The sequence below is a fragment of the Elephas maximus genome, chromosome 6 (assembly GCF_024166365.1).
Source record: "Elephas maximus indicus isolate mEleMax1 chromosome 6, mEleMax1 primary haplotype, whole genome shotgun sequence".
Taxonomy (NCBI): domain Eukaryota; kingdom Metazoa; phylum Chordata; class Mammalia; order Proboscidea; family Elephantidae; genus Elephas; species Elephas maximus.
In genome coordinates this window covers 108,613,442-108,630,560 of record NC_064824.1, presented here as the reverse complement: position 1 = coordinate 108,630,560, position 17,119 = coordinate 108,613,442, and the positions used below count along the sequence as shown (strand labels likewise).

Sequence of the window (17,119 nt, the reverse complement as noted above, 5' to 3'; positions counted from 1 at the left end):
TTTAAATGATTTTAAAACAGCTTGCATTTAGGTTTTTATTGATACTCTCTTGGTAAGAATAACTAAAATTAGCTAAACAGAAATCAAGGCTAGTCTTTAGTGAAAAGCAACTAGCTTCTTATTAAAGACAAAAGAAATGTAGCAGCTCTTCTTAGAGAATCTTTTACTTCCTTACAGCTTTTAAACCTAGTTCCAGAAAAATTGTTGGTGAGGCCTTGAGGTAAAAACAGTAGAAGTTAGCAAATTTGGGGCTAATAATAAAAAACATTTCCAGAGCTGCTTTCGGCAGTAACTACATCAAAATGGACATGATAATCAAACTCTTTGTTTTAAAATTTCTTGTGGTATCTGTATGTCTTTAATCAGTATCTTCAAACAGCCCCATATCTTCCTATCTATACCTAACTTTTTTTTTTATACTTAACTACCATTTCAAAACACAACAAAATAAAACAAAAATTCTCAGATTCCCTATCTCCAACTAGTCATCTGTTTTCTCATTATGCCGTTCTCATTTTTAAAGTAAAGCTGACATTGCATGGTGGTTGTTATTTGCTGTCGAGTTGGCTGCAACTCATGGTGACCTTATGTGTAACAGAACAAAACATTGCCTGGTCCTGTGCCATCTTCATGATTGTTGGTATGTTTGAGTCCGTTTCTGAAAAGATGAGGTATTTTACCCAAATACCTCATCTTTTCAGAAATTTCTTTGCAGAGCTATGCTGCAAGGTACTTCTCTCTCTTATTCTTCCTGTTTATACCATAATAAAGTTTCCAGCTCTTGTCAGCTTTTATATGCTTGTTCCATATGTTAAGCACTTTAAGGAAATGCATAGAGCAGGATTACCTTTCAAGGCATGTTGGGCAAATTCCCATGACTATATGGCGCAACTAAGCTTGTACCCTAAGAGCACCAGCTGATAAAACTAGACACATGGATATCAGTGGGTCTAATTTGCAAGTCCAGTAAGAGAGGGAAAAGAGAAAGTGGTAAATATGAAGAAGCAAGACAGAGAGAGAAGAAAAAAGAATTGAAGAGTCAGATGCAATTAGAAGGGTATGGCCCATGCCAACAATTGCCTTAAAGAAGCATTCCTGTGTATATCATTTATAAATTAAAACTGGGTACCTTTAAAATAATATGAGACAATTTTCTCTGATTTTTAAATATTTGTTATTTGCAGATGGGAGAAAGCTGGAGAAGTGAGTAGGGAGCTTTGGGAAAAAGCTGGAAAACAAGGACTGCTCGGTATCAATGTTGCCGAGCATCATGGTGGTATTGGTGGGGACCTCTATTCGGCAGCTGTTGTGTGGGAAGAGCAGTAAGTATGTAGACACTTGAAGTTGAGTCTTTTGTTTTGTAAGCACATTGCTCACCTTTTTGAGATAATTAAAAAAAAATGCTTTCTGATCTTCTTGGGAGATTGAAAATAGTCTTAAATTGTGAAAGATTTTACCACTCCTGTACTTTTACGTTTTTTGACTGGGAAGACAAGGATGACCACTTTTAAGTTGTTGAAATAGGAGTTGCTGAAAACTAAAGGGATGGCATTCTTTGTGATTGGCATAAGCAGTTATTTTCCCCTTTTGAAAGAAAACAACAGTGTGGGAAGAGATTCCCATCAAATATGATAAAACATTACTATATAAGGAAAAAATCAAGATTTCAATTGATAAATGGGCAAAAGATTTCAGCATTTTTTAATTAAAAAAAAGTTTATCTTTATTATCAATCAAATGAAAATTAAATTAACCTGGAAATATCATTTTGAGCACCTACAAAATTAGTGAAAATGAAAAATCATAATACTCAGTGCTGACAAGGTTGCAGTGAAAGCGCCATACTCATCTACTCTTGGTGGCATTATAAATTAGAATGATAAATGCTTTGGGGATTAAAAATGAGATTATATATAAAAAATAAAAATGTGTATGCTCTTTGATCTAAGATTCCACTTTTGGAAATTTATCTTAAGGAAATAATAAGAAAAATAGAACTTAAGTGTAGAAATCATTATGTTAGATCATAATGTCCCAAATTTGGAAGCAATCTAAATGTCTAGCAATAGGAGAATGAATAAGTAAATTATGGCATGTAAAGAACTTGGAATGTTTTGTAGCTATTTTAGGTTATGTAAAATACTATGTAAAAAAAGGGGTTTTATGTATGAGACAAAATCAAAACAGCAAAATACAAGAAGTACACCATGATTGCAGTTATATTAGAATATATCTTTATGACAAAGGTAATGTGCCAAAATGAAAGTAGTTGTTTTGTTGGAGTAATACAATTGTAGGTGATCAGTTTTACGAAGTTTTTTATCTATTAGTTCATTAAATATGTTTTAGAGCACTTTTATTCTATTACAGCAAGAAATTAAAAGATTAGTAAGAAAAAAAAGAGAGCAAGAGAACCTTTAAGAAGTTCATAGATTCATAGGGAAACAGGCTATTACACACAATGTAATAAGTTTTTTAATCTTTGTTGTTTTAGTTGTTTTTTAATTTCAAAAAACTAAACTCAGAATAAAATAATTTTCATGCTTTAAATTTTCTTTCTTTTTTTTTTTTTTCTCTAAGAGCATATTCAAATTGTACTGGCCCAGGCTTTAGTCTTCATTCAAATATTGTCATGCCCTATATCGCAAACTATGGCTCAGAAGAGCAGATTAAGCACTTCATTCCCCAGATGACAGCAGGCAAATGTATTGGTGCCATAGCAATGACAGAGCCTGGGGCTGGAAGGTAAGAATCATGGAAGGCTAGCAAGTCAGTCAGATATTGAGAGAGACAGATATAATGGGCCATATTTTTTTTATAGGTAAGAGGCTATAAGAATGGAGAAAAGTACCAGCTGATGAAGAAGAATATTAGAGTGTTGAGGAATTATAGTGAGAAATAAAGAAAACGCACATGGAAGGGAAAGAATAGAGAAGGTGGGACATGGTAATTTAGTCTCCAGGATGGGTTGGCTACTCTCTGTATTCCTGCTTTGATTTAGGTGGGAATCAGACATCTCCTTTTGTACAGTTCCAAATTTGTATTACTATGTATATTTGTACTCTACAGTAACATTTTATAAATGCTTTTATGTCGATTTTCTTGTTTGGCAATCACAGTAGTGTTGTTGTTAGCTGCCGTTGAACAAAACGTTGCCCAGTCCTGCATCATCCTCACAATTGCCAGCAAATCACAGTAATAACATACGGAATATAGAGATATTAAGATCTCTATGTAAAGAGAAAGAAGGAAATGAGAAATAAAGTATTTTAACCAAGTTTATAGAGCAAGTTGTTGACTGCATTGGAGCTAGGACGTCCTGACACCAGCTGTGTGATCTCGGGCAAAATCTCTGAGCCTCAATGTCTATATCAGTGAAATCGAAATAATGATACATAGTAGAACTATAGCGAGGGTCTGAATTCTTGGCATTACTAAGTAATATATTGTAAAACCACTTTTACTATTTGGTTTTTACCAATTAAAGATTTTTTTAAATCCAGAAACCAGTGCCATTAACTTTATTACCTTTGACATATCCCTGTGTAGAATTGTTTGTAATAAACTGTGTATGTATCTTAGTAACTGATAATTTGCACATTTTGTTGTTGTTGTTAGGTGCCATCAAGTTGGTTCCAACTCATAGAGACCCTATGCACAGCAGAAGGAAACACTGCTGGCCTTGTGCCATTCTCACAATCGTTGTTATGCTTGAGTCCATTGTTGCAGCCACTGTGTCAGTCCCTCTCATTGAGAGTCTTCCTCTTTTTCTCTGACCCTCTACTTTACCAAGCATGATGTCCTTCTCCAGGGACTGACCACTCCTGACAACATGTCCAAAGTATGTGAGAGGTAGTCTTGCCATCCTTGCTTCTAAGGAGCATTCTGGTTGTACTTCTTCCGATACAGATTTGTTCATTCTTTTGGCAGTCCATGGAATATGCAATATTCTTCTCCATACCACAATTCAAAGTCATCAGTTCTTCAGTCTTCATTATTCATCGTCCAGCTTTCACATGCACAGGAGGCGATTGAAAACACCATGACTTAGGTCAGGTGAATCTTACTCCTCAAGGTGACGTCTTTGCTTTTCAGCACTTTAAAGAGGTCTTTTACAGCAGATTTGTGCAATGCAGTGCGACTTCTGATTTCTTGACTGCTGCTTCCATGGGTGTTGATTGTGGATCTAAGTAAAATGAAATCCTTTACAATTTCAATTTTTTCCCCGTTTATCATGATATTGCTTATTTGTCCAGTTGTGAGGATTTTTTTTTTCTTTATGCTGAGGTTTAATCCATACTGAAGGCCGTGATCTTTGATCTTTGTCAGTAAGTGCTTCAAGTCCTCCTCACTTTCAGCAAGCAAGGTTGTGTCATCTGCATTATGCAGGTTGTTGAAGAGTCTTCCTCCAATCCTGATGCCCCATTCTTCTTCATATAGTCCAGCTTCTCAGATTATTTGCTCAGCATATAGATTGAATAAGTATGGTGAAACAATACAACCCTGACCCACACCTTTCCTACCTTTAAACCACACAATATCCCCTTGTTCTCTTCAAATGACTGCCTCTTAATCTATGTACAGATTCCTCATGAGCACAATTAAGTATTCTGGAATTCCCTTTCTCCACAAGGTTATCCATAATTTGTTGATCCACGCAGTTGAATGCCTTTGCATAGTCAACAAAACACAAGTAAATATCTTTCTGGTGTTCTCTACTTTTAGCCAGGATCCATATGATATCAGCGATGATATCCTTGGTTCTGCATCCTCTTCTGAATCCACCTTGAATTTCTGGCAGTTCCAGGTTGATATACTGCTGCAGCTGCTTTTGAATGATCTTCAGCAAAATTTTACTTGAGTATGATATTAATGATATTGTTCGATAATTTCTGAATTCAGTGGGATCGCATTTTTTGGGAATAGGCATAAATATGGATCTCTTCCAGTCAGTTGGCCAGGTAGCAGTCTTCCAAATTTCTTGGCACAGACAAGTGAGTACTTCCAGTGCTGCATCTGTTTGTTGAAACATCTCAGTTGGTGTTCCGTCAATTCCTGGAGCTTGATTTTCACCAATACCTTCAGGGCAGCTTGGACTTCTTCCTTCAGTACCATTGGTTCCTGCTCATATGGTACCTCCTGGAATGGTTGAACATCAATTCTTTTTGGTATAATGACTCCTTGTGTTCCTTCATCTTCTTCTGATGCTTCCTGCGTCATTTAATATTTTCCCCATAGAATCCTTCACTATTGCAACTCAAGGCTTGATGTTTTTCTTCAGTTCTTTCAGCTTGAGAAATGCAGAGTGTGTACTTCCCTTTTGGTTTCCCATTTCCAGGTCTTTGCACATGTCATTATAATACTTTGTTATCTCGAGCTGCCCTTTGAAATCTTCTGTTCAAATTTTTTACTTCATTGTTTCTTCCTTTCGCTTTAGCTTCTCAATGCTCAAGATTAAATTTCAGAGTCTCTTCTGACATCCATTTTGGTCTTTTCTTTCTTTCCTGTCTTTTTAATGATTACTTGCTTTCTTTATGTATGATGTCCTTGATATCATTTCACAACTCATCTTGTCTTTGGTCATTAGTGTTCAACAAGTCAAATCTATTCTGGAGATGGTCTCTAAATTCAGGTGGGATGTACTCAAGGTCATACTTTGGCTGTTGTGGACTTGTTCTAATTTTCTTCAGTTTCAACTTGAACTTGCATATGAGCAATTGATGGTGTGTTTCGAAGTCAGCCCCTGGCCTTGTTCTAACTGATGATATTGAGCTTATCTCCATCCACATCATTAAGGGTCGACTCTACTTTGAGGAGGTAGCTCTTCCCCAGTCATCTTTTGAGTGCCTTCCAACCGGAGGGGCACATCTTCTAGCACTGTATCAAACAACATTCTACTGCTTTTCATAAGGTTTTCACTGGCTAAATCGTTTCAGAAGTAGACTGCTGGGTCCTTCTTCCTAGTCTGTCTTAGTCTGGAAGCTCAGCTGAAACCTGTCTACCATGGGTGACCACACTGGCATTCGAACACTGGTGGCATAGCTTCCAGCATCACAGCAACATGCAAGCCCCACAGCGCAACAAACTGACAGACACCTGGGTTACACATACTTAGAATGAAAATTACAATCTGAAAATATGGTTACTTTAAAATGTTTACTACCAATATCCATCTTTTTGGTGAAAAACATGCTAGAGATTGATTCACAAGAACATATTATAGTACATCCCTGTCATTCAGTAGCATCACTAGGGTTGGTGTCAGTAACTCATGGTGTCATCCCCGCCCCCCACACACCATGGACTTCCACCCGTACCAGACCATACAGAATCCTTGGAAATGTTCTTTGTACTGATGTTATTTGTAAATTGTAATTCCTGTATATTAGTCCTTTTCCTTTAGTTTCTCCTTCATCCTCAAAAAAGTTAATGGTATAGGTTCACAAATACTAATTACCACAATATTGTAGCTAAAACACCAGAAAATTTGACACAATCAGCAACTTTAAAAACACTGGCAGCAATGAAAACGGCAGTTAGTGCTTGTAGCATATGCAGATGAAACCACATGATTCAAAGTGTCATTGTAATTGGGTAATAATGACAACTCTTACTGAAGGACATTAGAAGTTCAAAAAGTAAATTGGCATAGAATTTTAGCCTTGTAAATATATTGATACATGTAAGCTGGGGCTACTGTATGGTTTAGAGTTAAGAAAGGTGTGTGTCAAGGTTGTATCCTTTCACCATACTTATTCAATCTATTTGCTGAACAAATAATCCTGGAAGCTGGACCGTATGAAGAAGAATGGGGCATCAGGTTTGTAGGAAGGCTCATTAACAACCTGCATTATGCAGATGACACAACTTTGCGTTCTGAAAATGAAAAGGATTTGAAGTACTTACTGATGAAGATCAAAGACTACAGCCTTCAGTATGGATTAAACTTCAACAGTAAGAAAACAAAAATCCTCACAACTGGACAATAAGCAACATCATGATAAATGGAGAAAAGATTGAAGTTGTCAAAGATTTCATTTTACTTGGATCCGCAATCAACATCCACGGAAGCAGCAGTCAAGAAATCAAATGATGTGTTGCGTTGGGCAAATCTGGTGCAAAAGACCTCTTTGAAGTGTTAAAAAGCAAAGATATCACTCTATGGGCTAAGGAGTGCATGACCCAAGCCAGGGTGTTTTCAATCACCTCATATGCATGTGAAAGCTGGACAGTGAATAAGGAGGACCAGAGAACAATTAATGCCTTTGAATTATCGTATCGGCAAAGAATATTGAATATACTATGGACTGCCAAAAGAACTAACAAATCTGCCTTAGAAGAAGTATAGCCGGAACACTTATTAGAGGCAAGGTTGATGAGACTTTGTCTCACATACTTTGGACATGTTATCAGGAGGGATCACTCCCTGGAAAAGGACATCATGCTTGGTAGAGGGTCAGTGAAAAAGAGGAAGACCCTCAGTAAGATGGATTGACACAGTGGCTGCAACATGGGCTTGAGCATAACAACGATTATGAGGCTGGCACAGGACTGGGCAGTGTTTCATTCTGTTGTACAAAGGTTCACTATGAGTCGGAACCGACTCAATGGCACCTAACAGCAACAACAAGCTGGGCTTGCAAAAAATGTTTTTGTTGTTATAACTAACTGCAGGGATATTTTTATAAAAAATAATAAATTTCTGCTGAAACACTGCACAAAAATTTTATAGACAGTCAGTTTGCCGTCACCCCTCTGACCATGACATTTGGTACAGTCCACACCGCCTGCACCTGCCCAGTGATGTCACCGCTGTCATTTAACCCATCTTACAACCTTCTTAAACTTACCTGTAATGCTTGACACAATTAAGTTTACAATAGATAAGTTTTGAATTTGTGTTTGTAATGTCTTAGTGTGTTGGGGGTTCCAAGACCACCCTACGCTTGATGATTCACTGGAAGGGCTCACAGGACTCAATATATAGTTATATTCATAGCTATGATTGATTGTAGTGAAGGTATACAAAGCAAAATCAGCAAAGGAAAAGGTATATGGGACAAAGTCCAGAGAAAACCAGGCAAGAGTCCTCTCCCAGTGGAGTCACACCGGATGCATTCATTTCCTCCAGCAATGAGTTGTGACAACACATGAAATGTTGTCTACCAGGAAAGCTAATTAGAGACATCAGTGCCCAGGGTTTTTATTGGGGGCTGGTCGTGTAGGCGCCTTCAACCTAGCACATACCAAAATGCCATACTTGCAGAATGAAAGCAGATGTTCAGCATAAACCAATTGCTTGCACAAGCTGTTTGGGTTCAGTGAGTCGTTATTATCAGGGAATGGTGGGAAGCCTTCCAAAATCCAAGTTCCTGGAGCCTAACAAAAGGCCAGCGTTGCAAGCAGGCCTAAGTGTTACAGCCTCAGGCCTTCTATGTTAACTCTTTTCTGCATAGTCTACCCGCTTGGTCCAGGCATCTTTTCAGCAAATTATTATCAGTAAGATCCCACACAGCAAGGTGAAGCCAACCTGCAGTATTAATCTCAGTTATGCTCTTTAACAGCCCTAGATTTAGCCAGTTAAAACAAATTCCACTAACCATAAAGGTTTATCTTATAAGGCCAGGTGACTTCCTCAAATTTCTGTATTAACCTTTTTTATCTGGCCTGAGGTATCAATTCAAGCACAGCACAACTGTTGCCAGTAAGTGGAAGTGACCTGAAAGCCTTCTAGAGCTGAGACAGTGCCATGACAGCAAGGTACACACAAAAAGTACAGTCTCAGAGGGCACATGGTACCCCTGGAAACAAAGAGTTTATAACTGTTCAGGAAATGTGAGGACAATGTGTATTCTACTGGTGTTGGGTGAAATGTTCTGTATATGTCCGTTAGATCTCGTTGGTTTATAATGTTGTTCAAGTCTTCTATTTCCTTATTAACCTTCTGTCTAGCTGTTCTATCCATTATTGAAAGTGGGAAGATTGAAGTTTTCAGCTATTAATTTGAGCTCTGTATTTCTATCTTCAGATCTGTCAAAGTTTGCGTCATATATGTTGGGATGCTGTTGTTCGGTGCATATGTTTAAAATTGTTACATCTTCTTAGAGAATTGAAACTGCTATCAATATGTAGGGGCCCTGGTGGTACAGAGGTTAAGCATTTGACTGGCAACCAAAAGGCTGGCAGTTCAAATCCACTGCCACTCCTTGGAAACCCTATGGGGAAGTTCTACTCTGTCCTGTGGGGTCACTACGAGTCAGAATCGACTCAACAGCAACAGATTTTTTTTTTTCATCAATATATAATGTCTTTCTTTGTGCCTTCTAGCAATTTTTTATTTAAAATCTATTTAGTCTAATAGTGTAGCCACCCCAGCTCTCTTTTGGTTTCTGTTTTCATGGAGTTATTTTTTTCCTCTCTTCACTTTCAACCTATTTTTGTCTTTGAATCTAAAACGAATCTCTTGTAGACAGTATACAGTTGGATCAGTTTTTTTAAATCCATTTGCCAATCTCTGCCTTTTGATTGGAATGTTTGATTCATTTATATTTAAATAATTATTGATAAGGAAGGACAACTTCTGCCATTTAGCTATTTGTTTTGTGTATCTTAAACCTTTTTTGTCCCTCATTTCCTCCATTACCACCTTCTTTTCATATTGATTTTATATTTGCCCATGTAATGACTTTTATTAGAGATCTTTATTTCTTTATACAGCTTTGAATTATTTTCTAGTGTTCTTTCATTTCAAATTTCAACCTGAGGACTTCCTTTACAGTTTCTTGTAGGGCAGTCCTAGTGGTAGTAGACTCCATTAGCTTTTGCTTATCTGGGAATGTCTTAATTGCTCCCTCATTTTTGAAAGACTGTTTTGCTGGATATAGAATTCTTGGTTGACAGATTTTTTTCTGTCCTTCAGCCTTTGAAATATGTCATCCCACTGCCTTCATGATTTCTGGTGAGAAATTGTTGCTTAATCTTATTGAGGATACCTCATACAAGATGAATTGCTTCTTTCTTGCAGCTTTCACGATTCTTGCTTTGTTATTGGCTTTCTACAGTTTGGTTGTAATGTTTCTCAGCGTAGATCTCTTTGAGTTTATTGGAGTTTACTGAGCTTCTGGGATGTATAGTCTTATATGTTTGATTGAAGTTTTTGGTTATTCTTCAAATACTCCTGCTGTTTTCTTTCTCTCTTCTCCTTCAGGAGCTCTCATAATGCATATATTAGTCAACTTGTTGGTGCTCAATATGTCTCTTAGGCTCTGTCTTAGGCTGTGTTCTCTAGAGGAGCAAAACCAGTGAAGCATATAGACAGAGAGAGAGAGATTAATTTCAAGAATGTGGCTCACACAGTTGTAGAGGCTGGCAAGTCCCAAATCCATGGGTCAGGCATCAAACTGGAGGGTTCTCCTGACTCACGTGGTTGCAGGGGCTGATGAACCAAAAATCCACAGGTCACATGGTAGGCTGCTGGCCTACAGAGCTGTGGGAGCTGGTGAATTCCAAAATCTGCAGGTCAGACATTAGGTTGCTGACTTAACATACCAAGAACTGGAGGTCAGAGGATGATGAGTCTGATGCAGGATCAAGAAGGGGCGAACTTTGCCAGAACATCCATATATGTTGGATCCAGGCCAAACCCTCAAGGAAACTCCCCTTTCAACTGATTGGCTGAAGATCACAAAATAGAGTATGATTATATAATACCTACCAAACCACTGAGAATCATGGTCTAGCCAAGTTGACACATAACCTTAATCATCACAGGCTCTATTCACTTTTTTCATTCTTTTTCTTTCTGCTCTTCAGACTGGATAATTCCAATTATTCTATTTCCAAGTTCATTGATTCTTTTTCTGCCTGTTCATACCTGCTGTGTTTTTTTTTTTTAACTTCAGCTACTATACTTTTTGGCTTCACAATTACTGTTAACTTTTTTATAATTTATGTCTCTTTATTGATATTCCATTAGTTCTTTGTCCATATTTTTCTTTAGCTCCTTGAGCATATTTAAGTCAGCTAATTCACAGTCTTTTTCTAGTAAATTCAATGTCTGGGCTTCCTCAGGGTGATATCTACTGCTTTATTCTGTTCCTTTGAATGGCCCGTCTTTTCCTGTTTCCCCATCTTCATTGTGATTATTTCATTGAGAATGGGACATTTGAATATCATAATATAGTAACTCTGTAAATCAGATATGCCTCTTTTCTCAGAGTTTGCTGGGTGTTTTGCTGATTGTTGAAGGCTGCAGTAGCCTGTTGGTTTAGCGACTTTTCCAGACTATTTTTGTAAAAACCATATTCCTCAGTGTGTGTGGTCACTGAAGCCTGTTCCTTTAGCTCGTGTTCAACTAATGTTTTAACAGAGATTTCCTTGAATGTCAGGAGTTAAATAAAAAAAGATAAAACAAAATTAAAAACAACAGGAAAAAAAAAACACCTCTCCCAGTCTTTACAGATTGGTTCTTTGCTGGGACATTCCTTCAACACCTTACCCATGCTTCCTGTGAGCCATGAGGCTTATGGTTTTCTCAGGTCTTTTCTGAGCATGTATCTTGCTGCCCTAGGTATTGCATGGCATTCTGAATTCCCTCAGATACATACAGCTTTTGAATGCCCGAATTTCCCAAAGAAACTGTCTCCCTGGTTTTTCCTCCCTGACCTTAGGTGGTCTGTTGTATGTCTCAACCATACTCTTTTGCCCCAAGCAGCTATGAGTTGATCATTTGTTAGTGTTTTCTAGCTGCGCCCAACACTTTTTAGCCCCGAATGAGTTCTGAGATAGGTGAAACTGATAAGAACTCCCTACATCCACCTTCAGAACAGACAATCACAATAATTTGTGAATATGGTCTGCTATGCAGCCTCCAGAACCAGGGACCAGGGTCCCACACTGGGATCACAAGCTATTGTCTTCAAGACTACTGCCAACTGGAGGCGGTGAGGTACAGGTAAAAAGAACCACAAAGCTTTCCTGCCTTTTTTAAGTTGCCCTTTCCTTGAGTCAGTGTTCCCTTAAACGCTGTAAACCTTTGACTGTTTTTCGGAGTTCTGGCAAAGTTGTTTCTGACAGTTTCTGCTTGTTTTTTGATGTTTTTGTGTGTGGGAGGAGGGAGATTGGAGCTGCCCACTCCCCCATCTTTCTTACCTCTTAATCAAATAGATGAGCTTTTGATGAGCAGAGATAGGGGAAGGAACCAGGGTGACTAAAGGCAAGAAAGTACATTGTAGCAAATAATTCCAAGGAAATAGTGGGTCTTTAAATGTCATTTGAGCCCAGTTTGGGGGTCTTTGAATGCTAATTGGGTCTTGTTATGTGCTATAAAATCAGCTTAGTTTATGTAATCTTAAACATGTATTTGTGTAAATATTTTAAAATATATCAGACGTGGTATTTCAGTCAATTGTGTGACTATTTCTAATATTCAAGATCAGTGTTTGCAATGGTGTAACCAGTATGAATTATCACATTACATACATTTACTTGATGATATTTGCATAATTCAGTTTTTGCCAGTTGGTGATTTATTCATCTTTTCGTTCAATTACAGTGATTTGCAAGGAGTAAGAACAAATGCCAAAAAGGATGGGAGTGACTGGATCCTCAATGGAAGCAAGGTGTGTAAAGAGGGGCTTCTATAGCCCTTGTCTCCAGAGTCATGCCATGGGTAATAATGTCTCAAAGACTACTCATTATTGATTCTGTCAGACACAGGGACATACACAAGAATTGAGTTTACTTATTCTGAGACATCAAGAAAGTTACAACATTTACATTACAAAAACTCTGTGATAGCGTCTTCCATTTTCTATTTTGTGTGTCCCCTCATTAAAGGCAAAAGTTGTTTTAGCTTTCATACAGCCGTCATCAAACCAGACAAGGTGAAAGTATGGCTCACATTGCCAAATATGGAGCAAACACGTGAAAAAACTTTGTGTTGATGAGTGGTTGGGGAAAAAGGCTTTCTCATAAATGTCAAGAAGAGTACCAAAAGATCCTAGGAGAGAAAGATACCACTTATAAAATTTGAGAACCCATCAGTCCTTCAGAAGGAGCCCTGGTGGTGCAGTGGGTAAGCTGTCAGTTTGCTAACCAAAAGGCTGGTGGTTTGAAACTACCAGCCACTACATGGAAGAAAGATGTGGCAGTCTGCTTCTGTAAAGATTTACAACCTTGGAACCCCTATGAGGCAGTTCTGCTCTGTCCTATAGGGTCACTATGAGTCAGAAATGACTCGATGGCAGTTCATTCCTTCTGAGGCTCATATCAACCCAATGATAGAACTGAAGAGTCCCTCCAATTAAGGTTACAAATAGGCTCAGAAGTAAATATATCCCTTAGAATATAAACTCCATGAGGATAGATGTTTTTGACTGCCTAAAACTGTGTCCAATATACAGTTAGTAAATATTTATGGTTGACTAAGTGTTAAGTTAAAGATTGAAGTTGTCAAGGGGTTCATTTAATTGGATCCACAATCAACACCCATGGAAGCAGCAGTCGAGAAATCAAAAGACACATTGCATTGGGCAAATCTGCTCAAAAGACCTTTTTAAAGTGTTAAAAAGTAAAAATGTCACCTTAAAGACTAAGGTGCACCTGACCCAAGCCATGGTGTTTTCAGTTGCCTCGTATGCATGCAAAAGCTGAATGATGAATAAGGAAGACCAAAGAAGAATTGATGCATTTGAATTATGGTGTTGGCAAAGAATACTGAATATACCACGGACTGCCAAAAGAACAAACAAATCTGCCTTGGAAGACATAAAACCAGAATGTCCCTTAGAAGCAAGGATGGCAAGACTACGTCTCATGTACTTTGGACATTTTATCAGGACAAATCAGTCCCTGGAGAAGGACATCATGCTTGGTAAAGGAGAGGGTCAGCAAAAAAGAAGAAGACCCTCAACAAGATGATTGACACAGTGGCTGCAACAGTGGGCTCAAGCATAACAGTGATTGTGAGGATGACACAGGACTGTACAGTGTTTCGTTCTGTTGTGCATAGGGTTGCTATGAGTCGGAACCAACTTGACGGCACCTAAAAACAACAAAAAGTGTTAAGTGAAAAAAAAATGTTCATTTTCTGCACTTAGGAAGTCTTTCCAAAAATGTGTTCTAAAGCTCTGTGAAGGACTAGTTTCCGTTTGTTTTACTTTTGAAAATGGTTTATTTCCAGTTAATCAGAGATTAATACCTTTGTATTTGCAAAATCACCAGCTTGAATTGCTATAGAAGTTTCTAAATGCTCTCAATCTCTGTATTTATACTGTCAAGGGGTGGTAACAGTTTGTGGACTGGCATCCCCTGTGGGCCACATTTTGAGCCACTGTTTTCTAGTAAATATTTCATAACCTAGTTTCATAATTATTAGAAAAATAATACCTGTGGTCAAATACATTTGGAAAATGTGCACATCTTCTCAGTCTTTGATATGCTGATGTACATTGTCAGTCTCCCAAAGCATGGTATATTATATTTTGTGCCCTAGGAAATTCTCTTTTTATAGGTTATCTTGAGTGACTGGTGATCTTGAAACATACTTTAGGAAAGATTAGTCTGAATTATTCATCTTAAGGATTATAATAAGCTGGTGCTTATTCTAATGTATAATTATTAACTCCTTGCATACAGAGGGTGTGTTTGGCCAAAAGTGAAATGGGAACCCATTCTCCCATGACTCTGGCTTTCTAAGCAGGCCGAGTTTCCTCAGTTATGGTCTTGTGTGAGAACCACTCAGGAGAGGTACCATTTAGTCTGCTTCAAAAACTCTATTAGAAATAATAAAAATTGAAAGCAAGCAAAAGTGATGGAAGTAAATATCAATGGGTGAGTAAATATCAATGTCAATAAGATGAACTAATGTGCAACCATTAAAATATCAACATAGAGTTTGTAATAGCCCACGCCAAGCCCAGTACCATCTGTAATAGTACAGGAAAAAGATTACGTTAACATTAAGTGAAAAGGTTAGGATATAAAATGCAAATACAGAATAATTTGAACTATATTAAAAGAAAAAAGACAAGGAATAAATGTCACAATGACATTTGTATGATGGCCTAATAGAGGATTTTCTTTTTCCTTCGTAACGTTCCATATTTCTTATACTTGGATAGGGGACAAAGAGAGGTATAAAGCATGTCTTAACAGTTGTAGTCTTCCTGAATTTGCTTTCTCCCCATCATAATTTGCACATGGACCTGAATTATGGCATATTATAGTATGTTTGGGGTTTTGCAGGTATTCATCACAAATGGCTGGCTGAGTGATGTTGTGATAGTGGTTGCAGTCACAAATCGTGACGCTCGCTCCCCTGCCCATGGCATTAGCCTTTTTCTGGTGGAAAATGGGATGAAAGGATTTATCAAGGGACAAAAGCTGCATAAAATAGGATTAAAAGCCCAGGTAAGTCATAATAAATCATACTCAGGTAATGAGTTTATTATCACTCTAATAGATGCCTCACTTACCTAGAGAATATACGTGTGGCACAATCAGCCTTTCTACAGTGAGTTCCTGAAATATGCTTTTCAGGGATTTATTCCACCATTTACACCACAGTGGCTCTTCCTGGTGGTCAGTAATGGGAGCGAACCAGGGCATTTGAATGTCTGCTTCAGAACTGGCAAAATCAGTTGCATGGTAATCGACCCTCTCTTTAGGAAATTGAGGAAAATTATGAACAGAAAATATTTTTCTTCTATGTGGTATATAGTTACCAAAAAGAAATTCATATTTAGTATGCATTGGAAATCCTTGGACCTGGTGGCATAGTGATTAAGAGCTTGGCTGCTAACCAAAAGGTCAGCAGTTGGAATCCACCAGCTGCTCCTTGGAAACCCTATGTGACAGTTCTACTCTGTCCTATAGGGTCACTATGGGTTGGAATCAAACTGATGGCAGTGGGTTGTTTTGGTTTGATTAGAAATCCTTAGTTCTCAGTACATAGATAACTGGACAATGGTAGAACTAGAAAGACAGTGTATTATAGTGAGGTAGGCATAAGCTTTGGAATCAGACAGATCTGGGTTTGAATCCCTTGTTCACCACTTATTAGCTGTGTTAGTAATTAACCACTTCAACTTAGCTTCAGTTTTGTTCGGTTTTTGTTTTTTTTCTGAAATGGGAGTAATAATAGTCACCTCATCAGATCTGAGTTAAATGAGATCGTTCTCTACTTAATTCTGTGGTTTCTTAGGATACTGCTGAACTATTCTTTGAAGATGTACGCTTGCCAGCTAATGCTCTACTTGGAGAAGAAAATAAAGGCTTCTATTACCTCATGAAAGAGCTTCCACAGGTGAGAAATGTTTCAAGATTCCGTCTTTTTGAGTAAATAATGAACTGGGATAGAATAATATAGACTATAAAAATCCATGCATGCAAAACTTATGGTCTAGCCAATTATTTGAGTAGAACTTAAAATTGTAAAAAATAAGAATTTTGTAGGCTAGATGAATCATTGAATCGAAGCGGATAAAGTGGATAGCAAAAGTAAGTGTTTGGGTTCTGATTCCTCCTTGGAATGGTTTTAGGTTCTTAACTATAAGTCGTTTACTTCTTTGAAAGAAAATGTCAGAGAAGGCATTTGGTACATCTTGGTAATAACCAAATCAAAGGGGAAAAGATAACATGTTCAGACTGAAAAGCTTTAGCCACAAGGGTCAGTTCCTTCATCTGCTCTTTTGGAGTTTAGGTTCATGGGAATCATTGAGCCTCAAATGGCAATAAAAGGGAGTATACCTCCTTGGTGACTGCCATGGCATGGACTAAACGTGGAATTAGGACAAGGGCCAGGAACACTGGCATGGAAATAGGATATGATAAGAGGGGGTTAAAGTGACTAGGGGTACTTTTGCACTAATAGGCAGAATTTAAACTGTGGACTTTAAGATGTTGATTTCCACAGAGAGATTAGGACATACGGTACACAGAGATCAATAAATAAAAATCAACTATGGAATTTCTTTACTCATCTATAAACGAGAGAGAAAAGGGGGTATTAAATAAATGATATATATTGATATGCAATAAGGACAGCTTTAGAAAGTTATTCTTACAGATATGTCAAAATAATGTCATAAATCTCTGTAGATTTAAAGAGTTAAGAAAT

The 17,119-nt window shown here is 37.7% G+C and overlaps 1 protein-coding gene across 2 annotated transcripts in view; it reads left to right on the top strand.

Moving 5' to 3' along the window:
* ACADL (acyl-CoA dehydrogenase long chain) overlaps positions 1 to 17,119 on the top strand; it is a 57,309-nt gene that overhangs the window by 20,649 nt on the left and 19,541 nt on the right. For both annotated transcript variants that reach the window (XM_049888081.1, XM_049888080.1), the window contains exons 3-7: positions 1,185 to 1,322; positions 2,581 to 2,745; positions 12,554 to 12,620; positions 15,247 to 15,411; positions 16,205 to 16,306. In XM_049888081.1, the coding sequence (XP_049744038.1) occupies positions 1,185 to 1,322; positions 2,581 to 2,745; positions 12,554 to 12,620; positions 15,247 to 15,411; positions 16,205 to 16,306 (637 nt within the window). The remainder of the gene's footprint in view (positions 1 to 1,184; positions 1,323 to 2,580; positions 2,746 to 12,553; positions 12,621 to 15,246; positions 15,412 to 16,204; positions 16,307 to 17,119) is intronic.